The sequence below is a fragment of the Daldinia loculata genome, assembly GCF_022478755.1.
Source record: "Daldinia loculata strain CBS 113971 unplaced genomic scaffold F4817scaffold_72, whole genome shotgun sequence".
NCBI classification, from domain to species: domain Eukaryota; kingdom Fungi; phylum Ascomycota; class Sordariomycetes; order Xylariales; family Hypoxylaceae; genus Daldinia; species Daldinia loculata.
This window is the reverse complement of record NW_026054926.1, coordinates 39,672-66,595: the sequence shown is the minus strand read 5'-3', so window position 1 is coordinate 66,595 and position 26,924 is coordinate 39,672. Positions and strand designations below refer to the sequence as shown.

Below are 26,924 nucleotides of genomic sequence, written 5' to 3'. Positions count from 1 at the left end.
GCTTATCGCAAATGGGGGGGGCGAAAAGATGGGAAATGGTCAACGTGTAAATTCAATTGGTAATCCGCTTTGTACCCTACAAGTTGCATCCTACCTACCACAGGCCAACCACAAGTGCTCGGCATTATGTATGGTACCTACTGCGACATTGCACAACATTTGAACCCGCAACCCGCAGCCCGCAACCTTGCGTCTCATCAGACGGTAGCAACCTCCTTTGAGCAACAATATCACATCCCGATAACTACAACCACTATGACCACCTCTTTCCCGCCCCTACTTTGAATTCGAATTGTTTAGCAACTGACATTTGCCGACTCAATAACGAAGAATTGTTGACGTTTGATTTTTTTCTTCTTCTTCTTCTGCATTTTATGTAGTCTAGCGCCGTGTTCAGTTCTATGTGCGTACGGCCCCCTCTTCTTCATCGCGCATTCTCTCCTTTCACTAAATCACTAAATTCACCAAAAAAAATACCCTTGTATTTGCCTGCAATGCTTCATCGCCAAATATAATGCTAATACCACCACACATTAATGCAGGCCTTCATTCGATCCTAGATCTGCAATTTCAACCTGTATATTCCTTGCCGACTCCATATTCTTTGCCGGAGAACATGATGCAATTCATCCAACATCTCCAACATCCAATACACTGACGGCACGAATCCGATATCCCCCATAGGTTTCGATTGCTTCATTCGCCTCGTCCTGAAAATCGGATCGACACGTTCGACTACTGGGTAAATAGATCATCAATAGAAAGCGACTACAGCGCCGGCGTCTCAACGCGCCCTCTCCGCCTCACGCAGCCATGTCGTCCGGTGGTAAGGGCTTCTTCTCTAGGAGTAAACATAGAAGTGATAAGAGACACACTGGCAGCGAAGAAGGGCGATTCCTCGGTTTGGATAATGATTCCTCGTCGCGTACCTCTCGACATGCTAGGGACTCGTCGATAGTATCGCTCGACCGTCCGAGCTCTCCCGAAACCGGCGTCAATAACAACGCTGGTGTAATTACTGCCATCCCATATAACAGCACACATGCCGACCAACGAAGTCCAATACCCGTCGAATACCTTCCTCGAGGCGAGCAGCCGCCCGTGCGCCGGGATCTTCTACCCCAGCCCCATCACTTGAATAAAGGCACCGGTGACTTCCATCAGTATCCATCTTTCGATACGGCCTCGATTGTGAGCGTTGCCAGTTCTCAGCACTCGGTTCAGCAGCGCCCCAGCACTGGTAACGGCGGGAATGTCACAATGGCATCTACTGGTCGGCAGACTCAATTCCATCAGTGGGGACCAGCCTCGGGCGGTTCCCCAACGCCTCGTGCAAGCACAGCTTCTTCGATGCAAAACAGCAGCTACAATGAAAGGTGGGATTCTCTACCAGGTTATGGCATGGCCGGCTTCGGCAGAACATCTAGACAAAGCGACCAATCCAGCGTATTTTCAGCAGGTAATGGAGTACCCCCTAACAGTTCCACGAATATGCGCTCATCCAGAATAGCACTGCCTAGTGCTACCTCCCAGAGTTCCATTGCATCGCTGCCCTCGAGTAGAGATTCTCATCGCCTAATCAAACCTCCAGGGAACCCAGTATTTCCACCTGGGAGTGGAGACGGGTTCCCACTCACCAGACCGGACGACGACAGGATTACGGAACAGATGTTCTATGAGTTGATGAAGAAGCGAGGTTGGCATAATCTTCCGGAACAAGCACGACGGCAAATGCAGGCATATCCATCATCCAAAAAATGGACACTCATCTACCAGGATCGCCTGACAGAACTACAAGGGGAGCAAAAGAGGAGGCAGCAGGCGGCGAAAACAGGAGTATATCCGACGTCAAATTTTGACATCGCCGCAGCCTCTGATGAGGAGGGATCTCCTGAATGGTACGTGCGAAAGGTTATGGATAATACCTTGGATTTGAAAGGCTTAGGTAGCCTCGAGGTCAACTTGCGAACTCAGCAAATCGGTTGGGTGAAGCGATTCATCGAATGTCAAGGGCAGGTCGCTCTCACCAACGTTTTGTTGAAGCTCAACCGGAAAAGTGCTGTTGGACCTGCGGCCCCGTCCGACGTAAAAGCGAGCGACAAGAATCTCGACAAGGAATACGATATTCTAAAGTGCCTAAAGGCCCTACTAAACAACAAATATGGCGCTGACGATGCGCTCGCCCATCAGCAAGTGGTCGTGGCTCTCGTCACGTCGCTCATATCGCCGAGGCTCACTACACGAAAACTAGTCAGCGATGTGTTATCCTTTCTATGCCACTGGGACGGGGGCGAGGGTCACATCAAGGTGATCCAGGCTATGGATGTAGTGAAGACCCAGCAGAACGAAAATGGCCGCTTCGACTCCTGGATGCGACTCGTCGAGGTCACTGTAGATGGGCGAGGGAAGATGGGTAGTCTCGTCGGGGCCAGCGATGAAGTCCGCAGTGGCGGTATCGGCATGGAGAACCTCCTGATGGAATACGCGGTTGCAACGCTCATCCTCGTCAATTCGATCATCGATGCGCCTGAGAATGACCTACAGCTACGCATGCATATCAGGGCGCAGTTCGGTGCTTGTGGGATCAAGCGGATTCTCACAAAGATGGAGGCGTTCCAATATGACTTGATAGACAAACAGGTCGAGCGGTTCCGGACAAACGAGGCTATCGACTACGAGGATATGCTTGAGCGGGAGAATAGTAGCATGAAAGATAGCGTCGAGGGCGAGGTTAAGGACCTCAACGATCCGACCCAGATCGTAGATGCTATTCAGCAACGACTCCAAGGCTCCAAGACGCATGACTATTTCATATCCGCATTGCAACATCTGCTTCTCATCCGAGATAATGATGGAGAAGAACGGTTGCGCATGTTCCAGCTCGTCGACTCGATGTTAAGCTATGTGGCCATGGACCGGCGTCTGCCGAACATGGACCTCAAGCAAAGCTTGAACTTCACGGTTCAGAGTCTTTTAGATAAGCTACATACAGATTCCGAAGCCCGGCAAGCCCTGGACGAGGCCTTGGAGTCTCGGCAGATTGCCGACGCTGCCATGGCAGAGCGGGATGAGATGAGAGCTCAGTTAGAACTCGGTGCGGATGGTCTTGTTGCTAAGCTACAGAGACAATTAGAAGAGCAAGCTCGCTTCATCGAAGCCCAGAAGCGCCAGGCAGATGGTCTTAAGGCCGAAATCGAGAACATGCAGACGGTGCGTGCTAAGGAAGCGCAGCGGTACGAGCTAGAAACGAGAGAACTGTATCTTATGCTTAGGGACGCCCAAGACGTAGCCGCCTCTCAGGCCGTCAAGGGCGTCTCTGGGAACAAGATAGCCGATGAGGATCCTGCTCGAATGCAAGGTATTCTGGATCGCGAAAAGCTTATGGACCGACTTGCTATGCAGCTCGAACGACAGAAGACCCAGTACAAACTCGAGGGTAGAGTCTGGGGCGATGCTATTGGTCCTTCAGACCGCTTGCGTGCGCTACGTGAGGAAATGGAAGGCTATGCAGAGAGCTACCCTGAAGCACCGGAAGGCACAGGACTCCCGCTGTCTGGCATGCTTGGGACAGTCAACAGACAGACAAGGTTGTCCAGGAAGCCCGTCGGCTCGGCAGGACAACATATCTCTAGCGCTGACGAAGGTGACGACGACATTGTATACGAGAAGCCAAGAGTCGTCGAGATTAGGAGGCCTGTCATGGATCCTAAGCAGGCTGCCAGCCTCATGTCGGAGATCCAAGCGAAGGGTAAGAGGGACGATATTAGCGACTCCGAAGATGGCGCGACAACCAACCCATCTCACCCAAGCCTTGAGTCACAGTCACCCATCACCCCGAGCGAAGTTGAGCCGCCTAAGATTCAAGTTAGCGACACGGCTGCCCCCCCTCCCCCTCCACCACCTCCGATGCCAGGCCAACTTCCCGGAGCACCCCCGCCGCCTCCGCCTCCGCCTCCCCCTCCATTGCCCGGTCAACTTCCGGGATCCGCTCCTCCACCCCCGCCTCCGCCACCACCACCTCCCCCAATGCCAGGAATGCTATCACCCTCCTCCGCAGGTGGCCCACCCCCTCCACCTCCGCCGCCTCCTATGCCTGGGGCTGCCGGAGGAATGCCCCCCCCTCCTCCGCCAATGCCTGGTGCCATGTCCGGTCACTTCCTCTCCGCGCAAAATAACTTCGCACCAGGTCCCACAATCGGCCTCCCTGTTGTCAGGCCGAAGAAGAAGCTCAAGGCCCTCCATTGGGACAAGGTTGATACTCCCGAAACCAGTCATTGGGCAGCGCATGCTCCTTCCGCAGAAGCAAGAGAAGAGAAGTATGCCGAGCTTAGCAAGAAAGGTATTCTGGATGAAGTTGAGAAACTGTTCATGGCCAAAGAGATCAAAAAGCTTGGTGTTGGCACCTCTAAGAAAGATGACAAGAAGCAAATTATCTCTAGCGACCTTCGGAAAGCTTACGGTAAGCTCAATTCCCATATAAGAATTGCCAAAACCTATAAAATACTAACTTATTCTAGAAATTGCTTTTGCAAAGTTTTCACAGCTCTCTGTAGAAAAGATCGTCCAGATGATCATTCAATGTGACAAGGAAATACTTGACAATCCTGTTGTCATGGATTTCCTCCAAAAGGACGATTTGTGCAACATTCCGGATAACACAGCGAAACTCATGGCGCCATATAGCAAGGATTGGACTGGTCCGGAAGCCAGCAAGGAGAATCGCGAACAGGATCCAAACGAGCTTACCAGACAAGATCAAATTTACTTGTACACAGCTTTTGAGCTACATCATTACTGGAAGAGTAGAATACGTGCGTTGGCCTTGACGAGGAGTTACGAAGCCGATTACGACGAAATTAACGAGAAGATTCATCACGTCGTATCGGTATCGGAGGCTCTAAGAGACTCCGTCTCTCTGATGAACGTGCTTGGTTTGATTCTCGATATTGGAAACTACATGAACGACGCCAATAAGCAAGCAAGAGGTTTCAAACTCAGCTCGCTTGCTCGTTTAGGAATGGTGAAGGATGACAAGAATCAGTCAACACTTGCAGATCTCGTCGAGCGTATCGTTCGCAACCAGTACCCCGAGTGGGAGGGCTTCACGGGTGATATCCAATCCGTCATTACCGTTCAAAAGATCAACATTGAGCAGCTACAAGCAGACGCCAGGAGATACGTGGATAACATTCGTAACATACAGATGTCACTAGACAGCGGCAACCTCAGCGACCCTAAGAAGTTCCATCCTCAGGACCGTGTCTCGCAAGTCGTCCAGCGGTGTATGAAGGATGCTCGCCGAAAAGCAGAACAGATGTCTTTGTACTTGGAAGAAATGATCCGTACATACGATGACATCATGGTCTTCTACGGTGAAGATCCGAAGGACGATAACGCCCGTCGCGACTTTTTCGCCAAGCTAGCTTCCTTCCTCCAGGAGTGGAAGAAGAGCAGAGACAAGAACGTACAATACGAGGAGACGAGACGTAGGAACGAAGCTAGCATGAAACGAAAACACGGTCAGCTCAGGGTCACAGGAGCTGTCGAGAGTGGCCCACCGTCGCCGGCCTCCGCCGGTGCGATGGATTCGCTTCTGGAAAAGTTGCGCGCTGCGGCACCGCAAACAAGGGATCAAAGAGACCGAAGAAGGCGCGCACGTCTCAAGGATCGTCACCAAGTTCGCATCGCTTCGGGCCAGAAAATACCAGACCTCAATGAGACGCCAGAGGCCGAAACTAATCCCAACAAGGAGAGTACCAATGGTATCGCAGATTCCGATAGTAACCCCCTTAGCCCGGATTTCCCATCTCCTAGCGAAGCTCCTTCAACGGCTGGAGATGGAGATGGGGAGGATGGTTTGGCTCAGAGAGCTGCAATGCTGTTACAAGACATGAGAAGCGGTGATGCAGCGGATGATAATGATCCGGAGAAGAGAGATAGTTTGAGGAAATCAGCGGCAGAAGAAAGGAGGGCTAGACGACGGCGGCTAAAGGGCGGCTCCGGTACCGCCGAAACGGACGAGGGTGCCAAAACACCTATACCCGAAGAAACACCGGCAGAGGTTGCCGCAGAGGAATGAAAGGACGGGATGAAGAGCAGTGTCGAATCGAAACCCCCGCTACTTCCATCTATCCAACCGATATAATGTCTACAATATATTACCCAGCCAACCAACCCCAGGGGAATTGTGTCGGGATCACCAACAAACGAATTTTTGCGAAGCTATTGTAGAGCAATTCGAAACCAAGGCTCATATACGAGTGAAGCCCGGATCGTAAACTTACTGTATAATTACTAGTTCTGAACCTTGGATCGCTGAATCAGCACCTCCGTTTGACGAAGGCTTTCAATGCATATAAGCAGACAAATCCGCCATTCGATTACAATACATGACTGCACTCGCCACGAGTGATTGACAACCTCATTCATCTTCAATAAATGTGTATTAGTTACACTTGGCTTGGCGGCAAGATAGTCCAGGCTATTAGAGAAGGGACTCTTTTAGAGGTGCGAAGGAAGAGACACGGCCAGACCGGGCCAGATTCCCTTTGTCAGCGGAGGAAAAGGAAGGGAGGGAGTTCTTGGACCGACCGGCCAAACCCTTTTCTCATGTCGGAGGGTGGGCGCGCTTATAAGGGCCGGGGGCCGGCGAGGGTTGCCTAGTTGGAAGAGCAGGGGAAAGTGTGTGGGAAAAGGGACGTACATAAGCATAGTATATGACCTAGGTTTGTAGGCTCTACGATCAAGGGATATCTTAATAATTCGCTTCTTGCTTAAGTTGTCTGGTACTGTTATGTGATGCGGTGACGATTATACATGTGTGTAGTGTCTTGAAGTCTTGAGATTATTTATTTGATTGAGTCTCTGTTTTGCAGGGTATTCGAGTTCGAGTGTCTTGATGACTGGAAATATAGTAAGGGTCACTTATTTGAGTGGACGTTGAGAGGTTTAAAGTGAGACTACTTACTATTAAGGCTTTATGATGTGCTATTATATTACATATTATACATGCCTCCGCCACCTATCAGTTATAAATATAACTTAGTTTCATATTCAAGGAATGGTATTTATAAAATTCTAATATGATAAAACCCCAAGTGGCGTATACTCTCGTGCAAGCCTATCTAGATTATATATATCCTTTACGGAAGACATTTACTTACTCCCTTCCCATCTTAAATGTCACCCCTATTCCGTAACCCCCCACACATCTCTCCCTACAACACAAACCCATCCCGATCCCTCTCATCCTAAAACAATTCATCCTCCCTAACAAGCACCCCCCCATTCAAATCCCCCTTCCCCACGGACCCTATCCCCGACAAATGCAGCGTAAGCTCCAGATCCCCCAGCAAGCTCCGCAGCACATGCGCAACGCCCTCCTCGCCCCCGAGCACCAGCCCGTAGACGTACGGCCGTCCGACGAGGCACATGTCCGCGCCGAGAGCAAGCGCCTTGGCCACGTCCGCGCCGCTGCGGATCCCCGAGTCGAAGAGGATTTGGAGTTTCCTGTTCCCCTTTTCTGCGCTGTCGGTTTCTGAGTTGGGAGTAGAGGTGTTGACGGCGTGGACGGCGTGTACGGCGTCTACAATTCCCTTTAGTGCTCCTAGGGAACTCATGCCACCGTCTGCTTGTCGTCCTCCGTGGTTGCTCACTACGATCCCGTCTACAAGTCCTGAGGCTGCGATCTCACGCGCGTCGGATGCGCTCTGGATGCCCTTGAGTACGATGGGGCCGTCCCAGTGCTCACGCAGGAAGGCCACGTCATCGAGCGTGTGAATTGTGCCTGGGAAGATAGTCCGTGTCCATTCTGCTGCCGCGGCGCCTAGGTCATCGTTGACAGAGAGACCATTGTGTTTCTCCCTAAAGTGTGCTTGGAACACCGGGTCCGAGAGCCCAATAGCGATACCGACTTGGTCGGAGCGGAGGAAGGGATTATATCTTATGATTTACTGGTTAGCACAGGGATAGGGGGATAGGGGTATAGCAACAGGAACAAGACACCTCTCACCCATTATCCATATCACTCGGCCTCCACCCCAATATATACGTATCCAGCGTAACCACCAACACCCCAAACCCAGCCCTTGTCGCTCGCCCCAGCAACGACAAGGTAATATCATCATGTTCCCTCGCCGGCCAATACAACTGGAACCACCTCTCCGCCCTCCCCCCATCTCCCACCCCCGAATCACTCGCCCGCGCCACATCCTCGATACTAGAACTACTCGCCGTGCTCAGTATAAACGGGACCCTTTCCCGCGCCGCTGCTCTGGCAGCCGCTATCTCCCCGTCGGGATTCATGATCTTCTGGACGCCGACGGGTGCGCAGGCGATAGGGTACGGGAGGGTTCTACCCAGTACATTGACGGAGAGGTCCGGGAACACCTTTCCCTGATTCTCTCCCCTTTCGCTCTTCTCCCCATCTTTACTTTTTAAGGACCGGGACCGACCTAACCCTAATCGCCGCGGCACAATAGACCATTTCCCAAAAGCCTCCCTATTCTTGCGCGCCGTCTCGCCCGTCCCCGCGCACCCGAGCACATAGCCCCTTGCGTCGGCAGACATGCGCTCCGCAGCGAGGTGTTCCCATTCTAGAGGCTTAAAGGTGAACGGGGGGCGCTGGTACTGCAGTCCGCGCTGGTATACCTCTGCTTCGTAGGCGATGGGGTCGGGGTCGGAGTGTTTCTCCGTGTTGGGACGGGTGCTGGGATGGGATTGGGATGTCATGATGTCCGTGTTGGATAGAAGAAATACTTAGGATGGGAACGAAAGGGGCTAAAAATATATGGTAGTAGGTAGTAGGTAGAAATAAGGGTTTAGAGTAGAATCACTATAAAAATACTCGAAACATTGAACGAACGCACTCGTCTACTTCCTCCTACGGGGTTTTCGTCTATACTAATACTGATACCTAGGTCCTAGGTACCTAACTAACCTCAGTCCTCCGTGCCGTTGGCCGAGACCGCGTCATCTTCTATGCAAGTATAAAGTTATAAAGTTCACCCCCGGCTTATACGCGGATCTACGTTATCATGATGTCATCTTATAAGGAAATAGAGCGAAGTGTTTACTTGTAGCACAAGAGTTAATAGAAGATTTTACACTATTTCTATTATGCTACATCGTCAATTTATCTAAGGACATAAGTTATCGTCTGGGTTAATATTTTCAAGCTTACCCAAGCCCTGGTTAGAATAACAGACCTAGGAAAGAGGTTAAAGGTAGTTCAGATATACCTGTTAGATATACCTGTTATAAGCCTCATATATTGAAATATAATACGTATTAAATACAATATTTTATATACAATATTTTATAAATCTCACCTTTGAACAAAAAGAATATTTATCATATCGGAATGTACATGTCTAGGTAGGTTAGGTAGTTACTTTGTGAGTCCTACCAACGTCTCTTAAAAAGGGGCCTTAAAAGGCCTATCAACAACCATTCAATTTCACTTCACCAAGAAAAAGGCTAAAAAATCATAAATCCAAAACACCATTTATTCTCTTTCAGCACACACGCCAGCCTCAAAAGCCGGTCGTCGTTTTATTACAAGAATCTCTAGGTCTATATAATACAAGCCGGCAGCGCGCACGTCGAGCCGTAACAGATGTATCAATGTAAAAGCCTTGCGCCCGCGCCTGTGCCAATCCCTATCTCCTCCGTTATGCGTGTATCAGTCAGTCAATCATTTATCACAATTCAATGCATTTCTTCTTTACTTTGCCATGACGTCTACGTAGCGCCCTGTCTTCTTCGCCTTCTTGCCTCCCTTCCTCGGTCCCGCCGCGCCGAGCAAGTCGTCAATGCTGCTCGCGTTGCTCAGGCTTGTAGCCGGCCTGCTAGGCGGTGCGCTGGGAGGCCCGCCTGGGGCGCTGCTAGTACTCTGGCTCGAGACGGACCGCATCATAGGTGGGGCGCCACCGGGAACCATGAGGTTATCGTGGGAAATAGCACTTCTAAGCAGTGTAGGCGCAGGCGTAAGATGAGCACGGGGAGGGCCGGCGGGAGGGACTCCTAAGCCTCCTGGAGTAGCGGATGTAGATCCCGGTGGCGGAGGGGTGCCAGCGGCACGAGGAGGAGGCGGTGTTGCCGACTTAACAGGAGTGTTCTCAGCTCCCGGTTTCTTGTTGACCCAGCGCTTGAGGTCCGGATCGTATACGAAGCTGCTGGCTTCGCCGAGTTTGGCCTTGATGGGCTTATTGGCTGGTTCGAGTGACTCCTTTTTGGCACCACCGCCGAACCATCCTCCAAAACCCCAGCCTTTCTTAGCTGCCTTCGCCTCAGCAGCACGTTTTTCTACAAGTCTGTTAGTAACATGTGTATAAGAGACATTGGTTTTGTACTCACCCTCTTCCTCGGCAATCTTCTTGACCATCTCCGCGTTCTCCCGGTCTATATCCGCCTTGCTCTTCCCCTGCGACTTCAGGCCAGGAATATCATCGTCGTCGTCGTCGAAAAAGCTCTTCTTCTTAGGCTTCGATTCACTGGGGGAATCGCCCTCGTTATCACCCGGACCCGGCTCGTAGGATAGAGGCTCAAAGCCAGAAGGTTGGTATGAAGGTGGTTCGTATCCACCCGAGTAACTTTCAGACTGTCCTGTAGGAGCCACGAAGGAGTTCATCGGTGGCGGCTCATATCCGTACGAGGGAGGCTGATAACCCTGCGTCGCGCTGGTGTCATTTACTGAAACTTCCGGTTTCGACTCCGTAAGTGAGGCTTGCGACTGGGAAGCATTGGGATTCGGCGAGGTTTGTGCGGCTCCGTACGGATCGTAACCCGGGAATGAAATTCCAATACCCGTTGGTTGTGGGGCTGAATCTGATCCTTGGGAGACTGGCATATATGGAGATGTCTGAGAAGCGGCCGGTGCCACAGGTTGATATGCAGAAGTGGACGGGTTATGATTAGGGGTATAAGGGCTTCCAAATGTAGACTGCATATCTGATCCTCTTCTTACTGGTAGCTCAAAAGAGCTCCGTGTAATTTCACCCGAGGTCCTTTCCATTGAAGACCTAGGAGCTGGGTTGTAAGAAGCACTGGGGTCGTATGGGTTATTCGAGGATTGAGATGCCAGTGGCGCATAGCGTGAAGCGGCCTTAGTGGCTGGGAGGGTAGGTGATGGGTTACCGTTTCCGTATACTTCGAAGTTCGAGACGGACGGAGACCGACTAATTGTCGGCGTCCCACCTGCAAGACGAGAAAAGGGCCCAGACTCAGCGCCGGCCTCGCCCGACGCTGCATTGCCGGAACCATCCTCATCATCGCCAGCAACAAACTTGTTGAAGCGGCTCCACATGTTTGTAGACACCTGGTCCATCCTAGGCTTCGGAATCCACGAAGATGACTCTTCCTTTGGCGCCTGCTTCAATCTTCTCATAAGATCGTCCACGGCAGACTCTAGAACGGGGTGGTAATAAGGCGACCTCTTCGTCTGCGCGGTGATGGCGTTGTAGATACCCTCGCAGTATTGTAAAGCCTTATCTCTAAACCCATGTTCAGCAAGGGTCATAGCATGTTGTAGCTTGTAAGCAGCCAAGTGTGGGCAACTCTGAACAGCATTTGAGCCTCCCGCAAGGGACAACCCATACTCGTACACTTCGCTAAGTTGCAAGGCCTCCGTCTCCTTCGCGAACTGGTCGGCTTGGCGACGGTGATCAGCTCCAACAAGGACGAAGTTGACGTTAGGGTCATCAAGACCGCCAAAAATAGCAGAGTTTCTAGCAAAAATGTAGCAGATGTGAGCTGCTTCCGCTCTTCCGTATCCAGAGAGCAAGTTGCCAAGCGATCGTAAGGCTTGAGCATCGCCAAAACTCCTATTGCTGAGTATTAAGCCAAGTGTCTCGCGCCATTTGTCGAGACCCGCCAATGCATCCTGGGATGCACCAATAGAAGCCGAAGTAGATATAAGCTGAAGACCTGCCCGCGCGTGAACCGGGACGAGCTCGTCTACCGACTCCTCAAAATTTCCAGAAAGAACGCCATAAAGGGCAGCGAGCGACTCGTTTCCGTGACCCGGATGGTTCACCTCCTTCTTGATGAACTCTTGAGCAACCTTTTTGTACAATTCCGGACTTTGCATCGTGTTCGAAATAAGCATCGCGTGACCCCAAAGCCTCTTATCCACCGCTGCCCAAACGGCCTTCTCTCGGTCACCGGACAGCAGATGGTGCCGGATCTGCTCGACAGTCGTAGAATCGACGGCGTCCGCTTGCAAATTAGTTACGGTTGAAGATATTCCCGTTAAATCGGCTCCAGTAGAAATCGCAGCAGCAAGCTCAGGATTATCGGTGTCGAGACCAGGTGAGATAACTTCCCTAACAGCCTTTTCTACTGTAGGATTTCCTTCGAGAAGACCGTCATTTTCAACAAAAACCCGTAGAATCTTCCACAACAATACCCGCTCAATAGCTCTCTTGTCCTCGTGTGAAACAGCGTGTAAGAACGAAAGGTTCGGAAGACCTCTTTCAAGAGCATCAATACCAGCCGTCAGCCATGCAACTGTTTCTTTCTTCTTCGATTTGCCCTTCAAAGGTCCTGGGAATTTGGCTAGACGCTCTTCCAACGGTAGGATATCCTTGACATGCCGTACTTTCACCTCGCCTGGGCTACGCACGATCATCGGGAGCGCCTGGCTAATGCCATATCGTGGGACATCAGTTGGGAAAGAGGTCACAAGTGTTCCTCCCACACCCCATGTAACGACGGGACAACCTCGCCATCTCTTTAAGGGGTCCTGCTCTCGACCATCGGTTGGCGGGACAAGATTGAGGTGCTGAGACATGCCCCGGGCTCTAACAGCAGGTCGAGCTGCATCCGCATTCGGTATCTCTCGTGGGGAGGAAGCACCTTGAACGGAAGACGGCCGAGGGACAGGGTCAATCGGCCTTATTCCAGCCCGATTTCCATAAAGAGCTCCAGGTGATTGGGTTTGAGACCGAGGCGGTGGCACAAAGTTGACCTCTTTATGTGGTACGGATGCGGGAGACATCGGGACATAATTCGATACCGCTCTCTTAGGGGGAGATATCGCGTTATAGGTAGGAGAGCTGAGAGGCGGGGGGGTATGTCTGGCTTGTCTTGGACTATATTTAGATTCGGACGGAGCCTTAGGCGCAACCGGCGGAGATCGTAGTAAGGATTGCTCCTCCTCAACTTCCTGCGTTGGTGGTAACGAAGGCACTCTTGTAAGACGAGGCTCATACTGAGATGAGCTTCGACGTTCAGAGGTGCCTTCAACGTTCATAGGAGTTGGCATCGGCTTATCGTGTAAGATTTCAAAATGAGAGTGAGCAAGGGGACTGGAAGTTCGCGGTTGGTGTGCGAGCATCGGGGGTGGAACAGCGGTGTATCCACCACTAGACGACCGGACGGAAGGCGGAGCGGGCGAATATCGGCTGGAAGCAGGCGGTGGGATACCGTTTGCTACTGATAATTGAGGCGGCGCAGGAGAGTATCTTGAGGTCGCGACGGGAGGCGCACTTGGCGTGGGTAGTGAATTGGATTGTACCGAGGCATAAGGATTAACACGCTCTGGAGCAACTAGTGGCGCGATACCAGCTGCTTGCTCTTGGGGAGAATGAGGAGGATAGGAAGCAGGCGATGTTAAAGGGGATCCAGGAAGAGGACCGTGTGGCGGTTGTCCATATGGGCTAAGTTGAGGTGAGGCGGAAAGGTGACTGTGTCGCGACGCGGGCCGGGGCCTCGACGCTAGAGGCAAGTCCTCGAAGAAGCTAGATTTAGATTTTAACTGAGGGGTAGACTTCTGGGCTACCACTGCCGCTGCTGCTGGTGGTGGTGGTGGCGGTTGGCTTGAATGGCTTGAACCAGGAGGTGATAAACTTGCGTTCGAGGCTCCCGGTGGTGGTGGTGGTTGGGAATACAGGCTCGCACTCCTTGGGGGGGCGGCTGGCGGTCCCAGAGATGCGTTGTTTGCTCGTGGAAGCTGCTGCATACTAATCCGCTTCTTCGGTTTCACAACTTCCATCGGGAGATCGTACGGAGATGTATATCCGCCTTTGGCCTTGTCAGCAAAACTTTGAGCTTTAGGTATAGCTGGTCTTTGAGGTGGCTCAAATCCACCTATTGTCGGCGGAGGAGCCGTGGTCGGGTGCGCATAGGAAGGAGGTTGCGGCGACTGCATTTGACTGACAACCGGGGCCGGTGCATAAGGGTTTGGGCTTAATTGCGCCGGATGCTGGAAGCTATCGGGAGTATAACGACCATTCAAGCCTGCCGACTGAGGTTGCGCGGCTATATTAGGCTGAGATATCGATACTACCGGTGCCGCTGGCGTCTGCTCAGTCGTATCTTCCAAGAACCCTTCGTCATCACTTCCAAAGATATCCGCTGGATCAAGCTCCTTAGTCTCGGCGTTTGAGTCTAATAGGAAGTCCTCGTCATCATCAAAAGCAGCAGCCCACTTCGCATCGATATCGACGGTTTCCGGTTGAGTATCAGCTCCCTCCTTCGAATGAGTTTCAGAATTACCGTTCACAGCCCGCTGTACAGGCGTGTCTGAGTTCGCCGGTTCTTCCGGCGTAGCATCCTTGACCGGAGACGGGAGCTCTGAATTCGACTCTTCTGCCTCCGTCACAGAGTCTATGACTTGTCCCATTACCATAGATGTGGATTTCCTCTGTAGAGTACGCTCAAAGCTAGCATCTCCTCCTAGATGAGAAGCATCCTTAGTTACCTGGCTGAAAAAGTCATCACCCCCCTCAACATCATCCTGCGTAAAGGCATTTCCAAGACCTGAAGCCTCAGGTTCGTGATGGTTCTCTAGGCCATGCTGTTCGCTTTGTGGAATCAATGGTAAACCCTCCTCGAATCGAGCATCCGACTCCTCCTCTGCAGCACCCACAACCTCTCCACCAACATATTGCTGGGACGTGCTTCCATTTGCACCAGTTTCATCGTCGACGGGCTGATCTTCGCCAAGAGTATCGGGAAATTCAGATTGTGCGACTGGGCCGGTGTCCGAATCGTCCTTGTCCAAGTCATGCAGGATGTCTTGGGCCTGAGTTGATGAAGGTGGGTGATCAAATTCGTCCTCAGTCGCATCCTCTCTTTGCGGTACGGCGGGAAATGAGTTTGTCCTCTCATTCGGTGGCATGAACTTGAAAGGGTCCGTGTCCGATCGCTGCAGGCTCAACTCGCTATCCTCGTCATCGTTAAAGCTTACCTCGTGAGACACGGTACGCGCAAACGAGGTTGTGCTGGAATGTTTGGCCGCGTTGCTCGTCCGAGTAGTTTCCGCTTGGGCAATTTCGTGCTCGTAATCAGGTACGACAGCATCGTCACCTTGCGCAGTCGCAGCGTGTGAAGCTCCTGAAAGATCCCATGGGTTATCCCCATCGTCATCATGATTAAATTGGTCTAGAAACGTGCCGTCGCTTGGTTGTTGAGGCTTAGCGCCTTCTTCTATTATTTCGTTATTTGACATATCCTGAGCTGAGTGCTCAATCGCGTGCTCGTTATCGGCATTCACATCTTGATTCTGCGTCGAGTCGAGCTCTGATATTTGGTTGTTATCGTTATTAGTGTATGGCATCTTAGCCGGATGCCACGTCGCACTTGAGGCATCCATCTCCGAGTACAATGATCGCGAACTAGATAAGCATCGAAATAGAAAGGCGCCCGTAAAGTAGAATTAGGAAACGGTACTGCGAGATCGGGACCAGTTAGTTTTGTAGTTCACAATAGTATCGGGTCATCAACAAATACGGGACGAAGGTCGCATGCCAGATGCTAAACCAAGTTGATAGGGGCAAACAGCGCGATGCCATAATTAGATAGCAAGGGAATGGGATGGATCGCGCGACTCATAGTAAAACAGAAACCAACTCACTTATACAAGAACAACTAATAAAGACGTTTATTCTGGACTCGTTACAAGCCAAACTCCATGATTATTTTTTTTAGAGGAGCAATTGTCGTTATTGCTTTCTTAAGGCACTTGGGAGGAAATTGAGAGGAAAAATGGGAAAGTTGAGGCAAAGTGGCAGATCCACAAGAGGTTTTACATACCATCGTCCGTTGAGGCCATGTTCTCATCAATGACCCATGTACCCATGCAGCTTATGCACAGCACAAACCCACGCTAGGAGACACCTAGGTTAGCGGGACTACAAAAATAAATGACATAACCACGATGGAATCTTACATAGAAGACAACATGTCCCATTATTGTAATTATCCGACAAGTCAGCGCATGCCGAATAATTCGACTAATCGAGTTAATACCTAGGTAGCCATATATAGCTTATATCTCTCAAGCCCGAATATTATTCTGCCGGTGGGCAATAAAATCTGGCATTTCTGCTTATTCGATAGTGATTAAGTTGTTATTAATTTAATAATACATATTTTTTAGGTGTAGGTATACATGCAGACATGGAGACGACCTGAGGCACATGACGGGAGTACCCAAATATGTACATGTACCTATGGCGGAATCTTGGTAGATGAGTACATGTGAATGGGAACTTGATGTAAAGCACGGGCAGAACGGGTCCCTGATTCCGTGCCTGCATCGTTTCCATTCCCTGATTTCTTTATGATTGGTTAAGTCATAGGTGGATTCCATCAAGCTTCGGCAACCAATTAACAACATAAACTCCAGCCCTGGAAGCTTATTTTTAGGTATCGGCCCTTCGCACGGTGCGCTCCGATGTCCGACTTCCAACTCTCCGGTTCAAGTCTCTGGTTCGTCAAGCACTCTTAAACACTCTTTAAATCTTGATCGTTGATCGACGACGTATCCGTTAAGCAGTCAACTTCAGGTCAAACGATGAATAGTACATATGATACGGCGATAAGGAGTTATGCAGAGAAACCTTTATTCCGGCTTATCACAATCTCATAGCTGCTACCCCTTGTTCTCCCTGTCTCCGTGCCGCACGATATATTATCCCCAGATTTCTCTCCACTGTCCTCTAACGTCCTTCATTAAAACTTCAGATAGATATCAGCCCGCGCCCGTCCCGTGGTAGGAGCCGCAACCAGCTCGGAAATCTTCCGAAGCCGTGCCGCACTAGTTTCGTAGACAGCCGGCACCCCGGTCTCCGAAAAGGGGCGGCCGTCCTGGATTATCTCGGCTAGCCCCTTTGCGCATAGCAACACGTTCGGCATGCCGTGACCGTCGAAGCCGGCGCAGATGTATTGCCCCGGCTTAGACGGTATGTGGCCGATGTGTGGCGCACTGTCTGCAGAGTACTATGAGCCTGAGTGTTAGTCTAAGTGAGACTATCAAGAGATGATACCCCGATATAGCATCAAGAAGAGTCAAGACACTCACGCCCATAATACCCGTCCAAATACTCTCCGTCTCCGTCTCCGTCCCCTCCCACCCTGTAAACGTCCTCGCAGCCCAGCGGTCAAAATATGGCACCGTAGACTCAATCAAAGTTGAGTCGTCGTAATTCCTATACCACTCTTCCCTCTCGTCGACAAACGCGCTCTTCCCGCCTCCCACAATAATACTCCCATCCTGGCGCAAACCATAGTATGAATCGATCGAATTCGGGCTCTCCATTTCCAGCCCAGCCGATCCCAGCGGTATATCCGTGGCCGGCGCATCCGGCGCATCCGGCACGACTCTACACACAGTTCCCCGAGCCGCATAAATCGCATCATCGTACTCCGGCAACAAACCCGCCGTATACGCATTCGTCGCAAAAACAACTCGTTTCGCCCGCGTCGCCCCCCTACCCGTCGCCAGCGTCCAATAGCCCTCCTCATCCACCGTCTCAGAAATCCCATGCACCGTTGTCTTCGTCTGCAAATTAACCCCTTTTCCCACCGCCCCCTCCAGTAAATGCATAACCAGCTTATACGGCCAGACCACATGCGCCGGGTACGTAAACGCGACCTTGGCACCAGCGATTCCCGATACGCGCTCTGCGTCGCTCGGCCCGTGGTATGTGACGGAGCGCAGCGTCGGACAGTTGAGTTTCGTCATGGCGTCCCATAGCTTCTTGATCTTAGCGGCCTCAGCTGCGTCCACGAACACGTCGCCCGTGGTTACCGCGTGCAGGTCGCAGTCGATACCTTCGTCGCGGACGAGTGCGACAACTGCTTCTGCGTTGGCGACTTCGAAGAGCGCGACTTGGTTCGCAGTTTCTAGGCCTTGCGCTTGCATGCGCGCTGCGAGCGCAACGAAGAGGTCCGGGCGGATGTGCCCACCTAGTATATGTTAGTAAGTACCCGAGACATAAGATCGCAAGTCAAGGTGATATGAGACTGTAGGTAAAGTATAGTGCGGTAAAACCCACCGTTCCTAGCAGTGGCCCCTGAGCAGGCTTCCCGGGCCTCCAAGATAGTAATACTTGGCTTCGGTTCGTTCTCGGGACTATCCTTGAGCAGATAGTGCGCTAGAGCCGCGCCCGCAAACCCGGCACCGATTATGACGATGTCCTGCTTCTCGGGGAGCTCCGGGGTGCTACGGTGGGAGTCGAGATGGTGTAGCTGCGTCCGCCAGTACGGGGCTGTTGCGTTCTTGACGGGGAATGGACCGGCCATTGTAGTGATGAGCATTGAGATATTAGTATTAGAACTAGAATTACGAGTAGATTTTTAGATTTTTAGTATATATGTCGATATGTTGATATTAACGTCTCAAAGATAAGGTATTGAACTTGGTTACTTGTTTGTTTGCTTTCGCTGTGATGCTATCGCCATATTTGTGTTCGTGATGAACCCATTCTTATAGACTTATACTCAACTTTATCGTCATAATGTGAGATATGTGTTCTACTTGCTTTAAATGAGTCACTTCTAGAAGCCGTCGTCATCAAATGCGCAACAACTCGAAATACCGTACCAGCCTAGATACTCTCCATAGTATGGTTATAGGTTATGTAAGAGTAGTGCGCGGACTATACAGCATCGTCAGCATACGCGATGTATACTCCAATACCGTCTATCTACTTCCTAGTCCCTCCATCATCATCAACATCATCACGATAATCATGTCCAGTGATAAGTTAGCCCTCACAAGCGACATGCACTTCATATCAGTGTACGTCAGCAAAGCCATAGTCCTAGACTACATCCTCTCCATGAGCAATCGAAAGTGCGCGTAGAAATACGTAGTCCTACACATCGCACCTTCGGCAATGACTCTACTCTACCTCGGATCACACATGGTGGTGATTGTTAATCCTATACTCCTTCCCCCCTCCCCCCCTCCGGCATTGTATAGACATACGTAGCATATATTTCGCAGTTCTATACTGGGTTCTTAGCGTGATGACGATACCATTCCTGGATAGGGCTGACCATTGCAGACTCTAGCAATTGAACGTAAATTATACCTCACCGCTCCTCAGCCCTAAGAAGTTTACGGCAGGAGATAAGGTATAGGTAGTCGAAAGCGGCCGGTCGCGCATGTGACGTTGTAGTATAAAGCGCTCCTCCAAATGGAGCCTCAATCGCATCATACATGAGTGATGACGCGGCTTAGATAGCCCACGTAAGGCCCTGGTAGAAACGAACGTTTCAATGTTCTGAATAATCGCAGCCTTACGTGCTTATCATTGAATTTATAGGAGAAAAAACGAGATACGGCTTATGTGTTAAACATCAAGAAATGTTATATTCACGCATAAACCTAAGAACAGTTCTCAGGTTCTAGTCCAATAGGATTGGCCGAATATGTCAGTTGACATGACTATTATTCTCTTAAATATATACTTGCCACAAGCGCCCATGCAAAAGTTCCGTATGCCCTTATCAAACCTCAACCGATGGTATACCTCAACGCCTGTCGCAATGCTGCTCAAAAAAAAAAAACCCAAAGACCCTTAAAAACCCCGTATGATTTAATTTCTCTGTCGCTTATTAGAAAACCCATCCCTACCCGAACTCTCCCGAGCCCTCTTCCTCTCAATCTCCTCCTTCATAATGCGCTCAGCTTCGCTCATCTTCTTCGGCTCTCCAAAAGCCGGTGCTTTCTTGGGCGCTCCCGCGAGCGCGTTCTTTTTCGCAGCCGCGAAGACGTTCTTGGGTTGGGGCTTCGCTGCCATTTTAAGTGAAATGGGAGCAGAAGCAGGTTTTTGGGTCGTGGGAGGTTGTTCTTGTGTAGCTGTTGACTCCTCTTTCTTCTCTGCGTCTTTTGGTGGCGACGCTGATGTCTCTGGGGTAGATTTATCTGGAGAGGATGTTGATGCCGGCTGAGTAGCGGGCTTGACGCCAAAGGAGAGCTTGATCTTCTCTCCCTCTTGTCTCTTGAGTGCTTTGCCCTCCGAATCGTCCACCTCGTCCTCGTTTTGCTCACCCGCTTCCCTCTTCGCGCGCTTGATTTGTTCCTTGATTAACATGTGTTCGCGCTCCTCGTCTCCTTTATCTTGCATCTCCTTCCTCCGCACCGCTTCTTTTCGGCGTAAGGCATCTGGAGAGTCGTCTATCCATGCGATATGAATTCCCTTATCATTCTCCTCGACCCTGCAAATTCCTTCCCTTCCCAGGTGCTTTGCAAAGTCGGTAAGAGAGTGCCATTTCGTAGCATTCATATGGACGTGCTCCTTGTTGGCGATGTAGTTCTGGTAAAAGTGGTTGATCTGCACTTGCTTCTCTCCGTGGGAGGTTCGCAGCAGCTGTAAGAAGTCCTTGAGGAACTGGTTGCTAAAGTCGTCGATATACTTCTTCGCATCCTCGCCAACTAGCAGCATCTTCCTCGTGTGGGACTCGCTTTGGGTGTGCATCTTGAACGCATTGGCGTCCCTGCATTGCTTTTCGCATATTTGGCAGTACCATCGAAGTCGCTGTAATCCCTTCGATTTCATTTTATTGTTCAGGTATTTCGTCGATCCAAACTCTGCTTTCGGCATTTTGGCGGTATTGGTCTGGGTTGATCTGTGTTCGTGATATAAGTATTCAAATTATCAGTTAAACAAGAGTGTCGTGTAGCGGTTAGAGAGATTGATGATTTGCAACGGTGATGGTTGATGAAGAAGTCGTTAACGTCCAAATGGCTTGTGAAGATTATGCGACAGACAGTGATGAACCTTAGATAAGAAAGGGCAACTGCATGTGTGGCGCTGCAGCGCTGCAGCTGTTGACTTTATCGATAAGGTTTATCCCTGCTATAGCAATGGGTCCATAGGTAGCTGCCGAAATTCGGCATACTTGATTAACCTAGAGGCAAACAACGAATCAACGCCCAGATTTAACCTCAAACTTACCCAGCTAGGCAAATACTGAAAATAACCATCATTACTCTAGGCATAGTTGGACAAGAACATCATTGATCACGAATTTAAAATCAAATCGCCTCATCTATTTAAACACGCTTTAAGTAGATCAACGCCTCTATATCTATCAAGCTTTTATAGGTAGCCAAGCATAGGTAGCTTTAGCTCTAGGTATCGGGGCGTGTTGATGCCAAAGCCCCTTTTTCAACAACTGCATACTGACTAACCACCGTTTTATAGTAACCTATTTCACAAACACGAAACATGTATATCATGTTAAATGCAAGTATACCTTGCTACTAATCGAGGAATGTGAATAAGTTTGTATGTAATATACTCATAGCCCTCGTAGCCTCCCTTGCGTCGATAACACACGAGATATTGATCTCACTTGCGCCTGTTGTCATAGTTAGCAATATATCCAAAAAGCACACACACTACTCGCGGTTACATACCTTGTGATATCATCTCGATATTGATGTTATGTTCTCCCAGCGTCGAGAACATGCGGCCAGCAATACCCGTCATATTCTTCATCTCTGCACCGACTAGACTTAGAATGGCCATGTCGAGTAATATACTTACATCTCCGCATTCTTCTAGCTCTGCCATGGCTTTTTCGAAATGGCGGACGGACGGACTCGATGAATGGATGGCCATTGACACGTGAACCTCGCTTGTAGAGATAAGGTCCACGGATATTCTATGGCTGTTGAGGATTGAAAACACTTTGGCGAAGAAACCGTGAGAAATGGAACGTTTGTTCGAGTGTACGTTGATGACAGTAATGTTGCTCTTGATAGAGACTGCAGTAGGTCTCCGAGGATGTTTCCGTAACGAGGAGTCCGAAGGCCGGGATCTCCTGATCTTCTGTGCTGGAGACTGGACTGGATCTGGGACCACGACGGTACCATTTCCACGAGGATTGTTCACATTCTTAATGCGAATTGGTATCGGCGGATCCGCTTTGATTACTTGATCCATCGTTAGGTGGTGAATGACTTCAGAACCGTAGAATGTGAGTTCTGCTGCCTCTGACGGGGTAATAGACGCGAGTAGCCTTGCTGTTGGCACTTTGGTGGGATCTGCCGTGAATATGCCGTCCACCTCCTTCCATATCTGCAACTCTTGGGCCTTCACTCCCACCGCGACTAGAGCGGCACATAAGTCGGTATATCCTCGTCCAATATCTCCATCCATTAAGCTTCCAGGGACATTGCCGAAGAAACCCGTGACTACAGGCACTCTGTCATTGCAGGCTTGTATCCTCTTCCGGAAAATAGCTGCTGCGTCTTTGTAAAACGCTGGACTTAATCGGTCGGAACTGTCATAATGCATAACATCAGACAGGTCCACGTACTCTGCGTCGACATGCTGCAAAGATTGTCAGTTAAATAGGATAATGCCTTATCTGGAATTTGAACGAACCCTATCTCTCAACAAGTAGGTCATAAATCTGCAACTCAACTTCTCTCCGAAGCTGACTACTCGATCCTTGGATCTCGCGTTGACTTCCAAGTTGAATCGCTTAGCCGCAATGATATAGTCTATTAATTCCTGGCAGTCCTCTTCTATGCTGGACGATACAGATTTTTGCAGGTCGGGATTCTTTATCCACTTCTGCGCTGCTGCGACATGGTCGACGCAGATGTCTCGTATAACAAGCTTGGCTTTTTCGACGAGCTCATGCTGGGTGACTTCATTACTCGTCGCTGCTGATATAGCACGTAAATTCTTATAAACTTCTAGCAGCCTATATGAATATATCGTGTTAGATCAATTGGGCTAATCGCCCTTTCATAAAGCATTCAATGACTCACCGGCTGGTAGTACCGGTCACCTTCTTGCCAGAGCTTCTAGCAGAGCAAATGACGGCAATTTTATTCGACCTTAAGCTTGCTCTTATCATAGAGTCAGTAACGTCTCGTAGAGGGACAAAGTTGCAATCTCATACCGAACAATTCCTTCAGCAATCTATATTCAAGTCGGACAATGTTAGTCATACTATATTGGGCAAGAAAGGGTCGGTGCATCACAAACGCTGTCTGGGAATTTCCCGACACTTGTGCCTCCGAACTTTTGTACTATCCAGCCCTCACTGCTGGTGTTGCCCTGGAGTATAGCGTCCATGGCCATTATGAGATATGAATGAATGAAATAAAATTCCGCCTCGGTGTTGGCGAGATTTTATAGTAGTAAAGGCAACTGAGTATGAATAATGTAGAAGTGTGTGCGTTGATGGCGGGGCAGATTCGGTGTAACTAAACTGAGTTACAGTTTGAATGTTCTCTAGAATTGGTGATACAAATCGTATATGTTTGGTTCAAATGAAAGAAGAGAGAATATAGTAAGTAGGCAATTGATTGGAAGGATTAGGATATATTTGGCAGGCACTCACTTGATCTTCGGATTCAGACATAAAAATTGAATTAGTCTTCGCTAGAAAGGGGCCCCGAATCGGAGGTTCTACGGCGGTGCCACGCCACGGCCCACAATTAGTCGGTAGCGATGAATGCATGTACGAAGTACTGTAACTTATAGTCGAATTGCGGGGCATAAAGGCGGGACCCCTATTCCCTTTTCGCAGGTAGTCTGTTTCTCGTGTAATTGAGGTCATAAGTTAAACATGCATTTGAGGCTTATCTACCACGATTGTCACTTACAAGACACGTAAGAAAAGTAACCATAGTATAAGAATCCCTCAGAGCGCAACTGGCTGCGCGTGGACAGATGTAAATAGCTACGGGTATCATACAAGCCATGTTACACAAGTATTCAGACCTCCTATCCTATCGGAGTACCAAGGCGAATATCCATGCCGCCCCTTATACACCTGGGGCCAAAACCCCTCCTCCTGACCATACATGCATTTTGTCCTTTATGAAATCAAGGACCAACTATACCGGCCCAACCCTCAAAAGCTCTTTTCCGTGCCTCGAAAATGTACGCCCTGTCCGTTACAAAATTACCACTTAAACGATCCTGCCAGGTATATACCCCGAAATCCTCAAACCATGGGGTCCTGGCTGTCTATCGTGTTCGGTCATACCGTCATACCTTCGTGTACGTAGGTCATGTCTTACCCGATCGGGCAAATAGTTAAACAACACCACCGACACCGAATATTAATATATAGTCTCTAAAACCCCGGAGACTCGTACTTATCCTATTGGACGGACTCTTCTAAGTTGAGAGAATGTAGGCTCTGGTCCTGACCTTCCTGGTAGTCGAATTTTTCCATGGGGAAGTCCTCTTCTGGAGTCCTGATCCCAATTCCGCTATCGTCGTGGTTCACTGACATGTGGAGGGAGTCTGCCCCGTTGACCTCGAGCTGAGACGGGAAAGGGGCGCGGTCTGGTTGCGGCTGAGAAATATGCGAGATACTCTGATCATCGCTGCCAACACGCGAACCTCGTAGGGTCACGTCGTTACCATCTACCGGGGGCCTGATCTCGCTGGCAACGGGCGGCAGCGAGTTCTTCGACTTCATGAAACCACCGTACTCAGCTAGGAACGAAACCATCTCGTCGAGCCAGCACTTCGTTACCCACCACGCTCCAAAGCTATTACTCTGGCGCATAGTAAGATCCCGCATGACCTCTAACCCGACACGTTGCACGCACCAAACGATGTCTGTCGCCGCGGCGTAGGGGAAACGTTTCTGGAGAGATAATAGGAAGTCGACCCATCGCTCAAGGAAGTGCTCCGAGCTGCCATTAGATGCATTTGACGACGGTAATCCTCGTCTGCTGTTGAGTGCTATCTCCCCATAAAGATATTTACACTCTTCACTCCAAGGGACGTTCACGGGGTCGATCAGGTCTCGGATTTCATTAAACAAGAGATCAACTAAATCATCCATCCCTCTAGTTGGGACGCATTCCGCAAGCTTGCGGACCCTAACCCCTGACATCCAATCCAGATACATCTGGTCCCTATTCGCAGAAATCGAAAGCATATTTGCTGCAGCATGAGCTGTGAGGTTAACTCGTAGAGTGCGGTCAAGCAGACCCGCAAAGATAGTAGCAGGGGCCTCCTTGGCCTGGACTACGTGCCTCGGCTGTCCATGAAAAGACTCGCGAATGTGGGAGACTAGTTGCTGCGATATTTTCTCGAACGCGTTCAGTACGGGTTGGGGAATGGCTTGTAAAACGAGGCTGTAGATGATCTGGATCATGCGTTGGTAAAGTACATAATCGCACTCTTCTATCCACGGCGCGATGCTGGGGTGAGAGAAGAGTTTCTGCACGGGCATGGTGAGTGTGCCCTGAAAAGAGGTGTAGAGGTGAAAGAAGGCCTTCTCCTTGCAATAGCGAATACACTCCACTAGGGATGTGCAGTGAGATCGGTAGAGAGCAGTCAGAGACATTGCCGCATCTGGGTCCGTTCCATTGGGTAAGAACGGCTCGATCTTAGGTAGAATGAGAGCCTCAGCTGATTTGGAAGGATGCTCAGGCTCTATAAATGCTAAGCGTATAGTAGTTTTAGCGTTAGATGAATGTAACTGATCGAGATGCTTGACTTCGCATTGGTTATACAAGCTGTGAGTTCGGGAAATTGCCGATCGTGAGCCAGCTGGGGTATCGGATTGCTGCACAAGGGTAGGTGACGGAAGAGCTGAATGTTGTACATCCAATGCAGGGGATTGGGACTGCGCGACACTGTTGGGCATGAGAACAGGCCTTGCAAACGAGTTAGTAGCGGGTGACACAGACCTCAAAGAACGCGCAAAAGGGGCCGGTTCCGGGAAGGGAATCGCGGGCTGGATAGAGGGTTCTCTGGACTTGGGCTGATCACCCAGCAAAGTGAAATCGACATAGTGGTATTTTGATTCTCCACGGACGCCGAGTCTTCGAGTTTTAAGACCAGGGAAAAGGACTCGGACAAGCTTCCCAAAACTAGCAGGATTCAAGACAGTTATTCTTTCCGTCGCACAGCGGGATGCATAGTTGGCATAAACACGGCCTCGAGGCACGGAACCTCTACCCTTCGCACAAACCCCATTGATCCTATATGGAGTCAGAGCCCATCCCATTTATATTTGCAAAAAAAATCTCAACTCTTGAATAACTTACCACAACATAGCGAAGATCTGACGAGCGCGCTCGGAATTAGGCCCACGCTCATTACCATGCAGCTCCTTTGCTACATCCGCGAGAGTACGGCTCTTATTAGCCTGAAATAGTTGGCGCATCTCAAGCTCATTGTTCGCACTAGTGCGGCTCGTAGAGGGTTTCGAGCCTCGCGGTCGTCCAGCAAGCGAGTCAACTTCGTCGGCCTCGTCACGATCCATCATCTGGCTATCGGCGTCTGTGAAACTCGCATTTCCAGCAAAGGTCTCGGCTGATACAGCAGGATGCAGGTTGGGATGTTGAGCGTACGGCATAGCAAGTCCGACGGCAGAGTGCATGCTCGAACTCATCGCGAACGACTGGCCGACCGGCATCTGGGAGGCAGGACGAAGCATCATATCTCCGGCTGGCATGGGTTGAACTGCCGATGACATATCTCTCGGGGGGACGTGATCGTTCGAAACCCACTGATCCGTAAAGGCGCCATGGTGCGCCATTAAGGCTTGCTGATCGAGGGTTGGTTGTGTCGCGACGCTATGGATCGAGGCGGTCGAAGCCCTCGATATAGTTCTCTGTCTCTGGTTATGCTGCGACATTGCGCCGACTTCAAGAGGCTGAGAGTCTATATGATAATTAGAGGACATAATAAGGA

At 50.2% G+C, this 26,924-nt stretch overlaps 7 protein-coding genes across 7 annotated transcripts; 1 reads left to right on the top strand and 6 right to left on the bottom strand.

Moving 5' to 3' along the window:
• Positions 1-813: 813 nt before the first annotated feature.
• F4817DRAFT_368771 (FH2-domain-containing protein) lies at positions 814-6,335 on the top strand (the record flags this gene model as incomplete). Its single annotated transcript, XM_049307275.1, has 2 exons — positions 814-4,459; positions 4,518-6,335. The coding sequence occupies 2 exons, from the start codon at positions 814-816 to the stop codon at positions 6,077-6,079; spliced, it is 5,208 nt and encodes a 1,735-aa protein (XP_049154880.1). The 3' UTR covers positions 6,080-6,335.
• A 915-nt stretch (positions 6,336-7,250) lies between these two features.
• F4817DRAFT_320076 (putative FMN dependent dehydrogenase) lies at positions 7,251-8,730 on the bottom strand (the record flags this gene model as incomplete). The annotated part of the gene is made up of 2 exons (XM_049301144.1): positions 7,251-7,941; positions 8,012-8,730. The coding sequence occupies 2 exons, from the start codon at positions 8,728-8,730 to the stop codon at positions 7,251-7,253; spliced, it is 1,410 nt and encodes a 469-aa protein (XP_049154879.1).
• Positions 8,731-9,488: 758 nt separating this feature from the next.
• Positions 9,489-16,341, bottom strand: F4817DRAFT_350815 (Sec23-binding domain of Sec16-domain-containing protein). The gene is made up of 4 exons (XM_049304988.1): positions 16,172-16,341; positions 16,036-16,108; positions 10,357-15,671; positions 9,489-10,305 (listed from the first exon to the last, which is right to left on the bottom strand). Exons 3-4 carry the CDS (start codon positions 15,593-15,595, stop codon positions 9,725-9,727), a joined length of 5,820 nt encoding a protein of 1,939 aa, XP_049154878.1. The 5' UTR covers positions 15,596-15,671; positions 16,036-16,108; positions 16,172-16,341; the 3' UTR covers positions 9,489-9,724.
• Positions 16,342-16,956: 615 nt separating this feature from the next.
• F4817DRAFT_320074 (FAD dependent oxidoreductase) lies at positions 16,957-18,528 on the bottom strand (the record flags this gene model as incomplete). The annotated part of the gene is made up of 3 exons (XM_049301143.1): positions 16,957-17,223; positions 17,306-18,192; positions 18,282-18,528. 3 exons carry the CDS (start codon positions 18,526-18,528, stop codon positions 16,957-16,959), a joined length of 1,401 nt encoding a protein of 466 aa, XP_049154877.1.
• Positions 18,529-19,584: 1,056 nt separating this feature from the next.
• On the bottom strand, positions 19,585-20,997 carry F4817DRAFT_350812 (domain of Kin17 curved DNA-binding protein-domain-containing protein). Its single transcript, XM_049304987.1, has one exon. It carries the CDS (start codon positions 20,835-20,837, stop codon positions 19,830-19,832), a length of 1,008 nt encoding a protein of 335 aa, XP_049154876.1. The 5' UTR covers positions 20,838-20,997; the 3' UTR covers positions 19,585-19,829.
• Positions 20,998-21,158: 161 nt separating this feature from the next.
• On the bottom strand, positions 21,159-23,875 carry F4817DRAFT_350811 (aspartate kinase). Its single transcript, XM_049304986.1, has 6 exons — positions 23,241-23,875; positions 23,155-23,174; positions 23,021-23,101; positions 22,629-22,953; positions 21,656-22,574; positions 21,159-21,597 (listed from the first exon to the last, which is right to left on the bottom strand). Exons 1-6 carry the CDS (start codon positions 23,334-23,336, stop codon positions 21,500-21,502), a joined length of 1,539 nt encoding a protein of 512 aa, XP_049154875.1. The 5' UTR covers positions 23,337-23,875; the 3' UTR covers positions 21,159-21,499.
• A 491-nt stretch (positions 23,876-24,366) lies between these two features.
• On the bottom strand, positions 24,367-26,868 carry F4817DRAFT_361714 (uncharacterized protein; the record flags this gene model as incomplete). The annotated part of the gene is made up of 2 exons (XM_049306446.1): positions 24,367-26,209; positions 26,276-26,868. 2 exons carry the CDS (start codon positions 26,866-26,868, stop codon positions 24,367-24,369), a joined length of 2,436 nt encoding a protein of 811 aa, XP_049154874.1.
• Between the last annotated feature and the right edge of the window lie 56 nt (positions 26,869-26,924).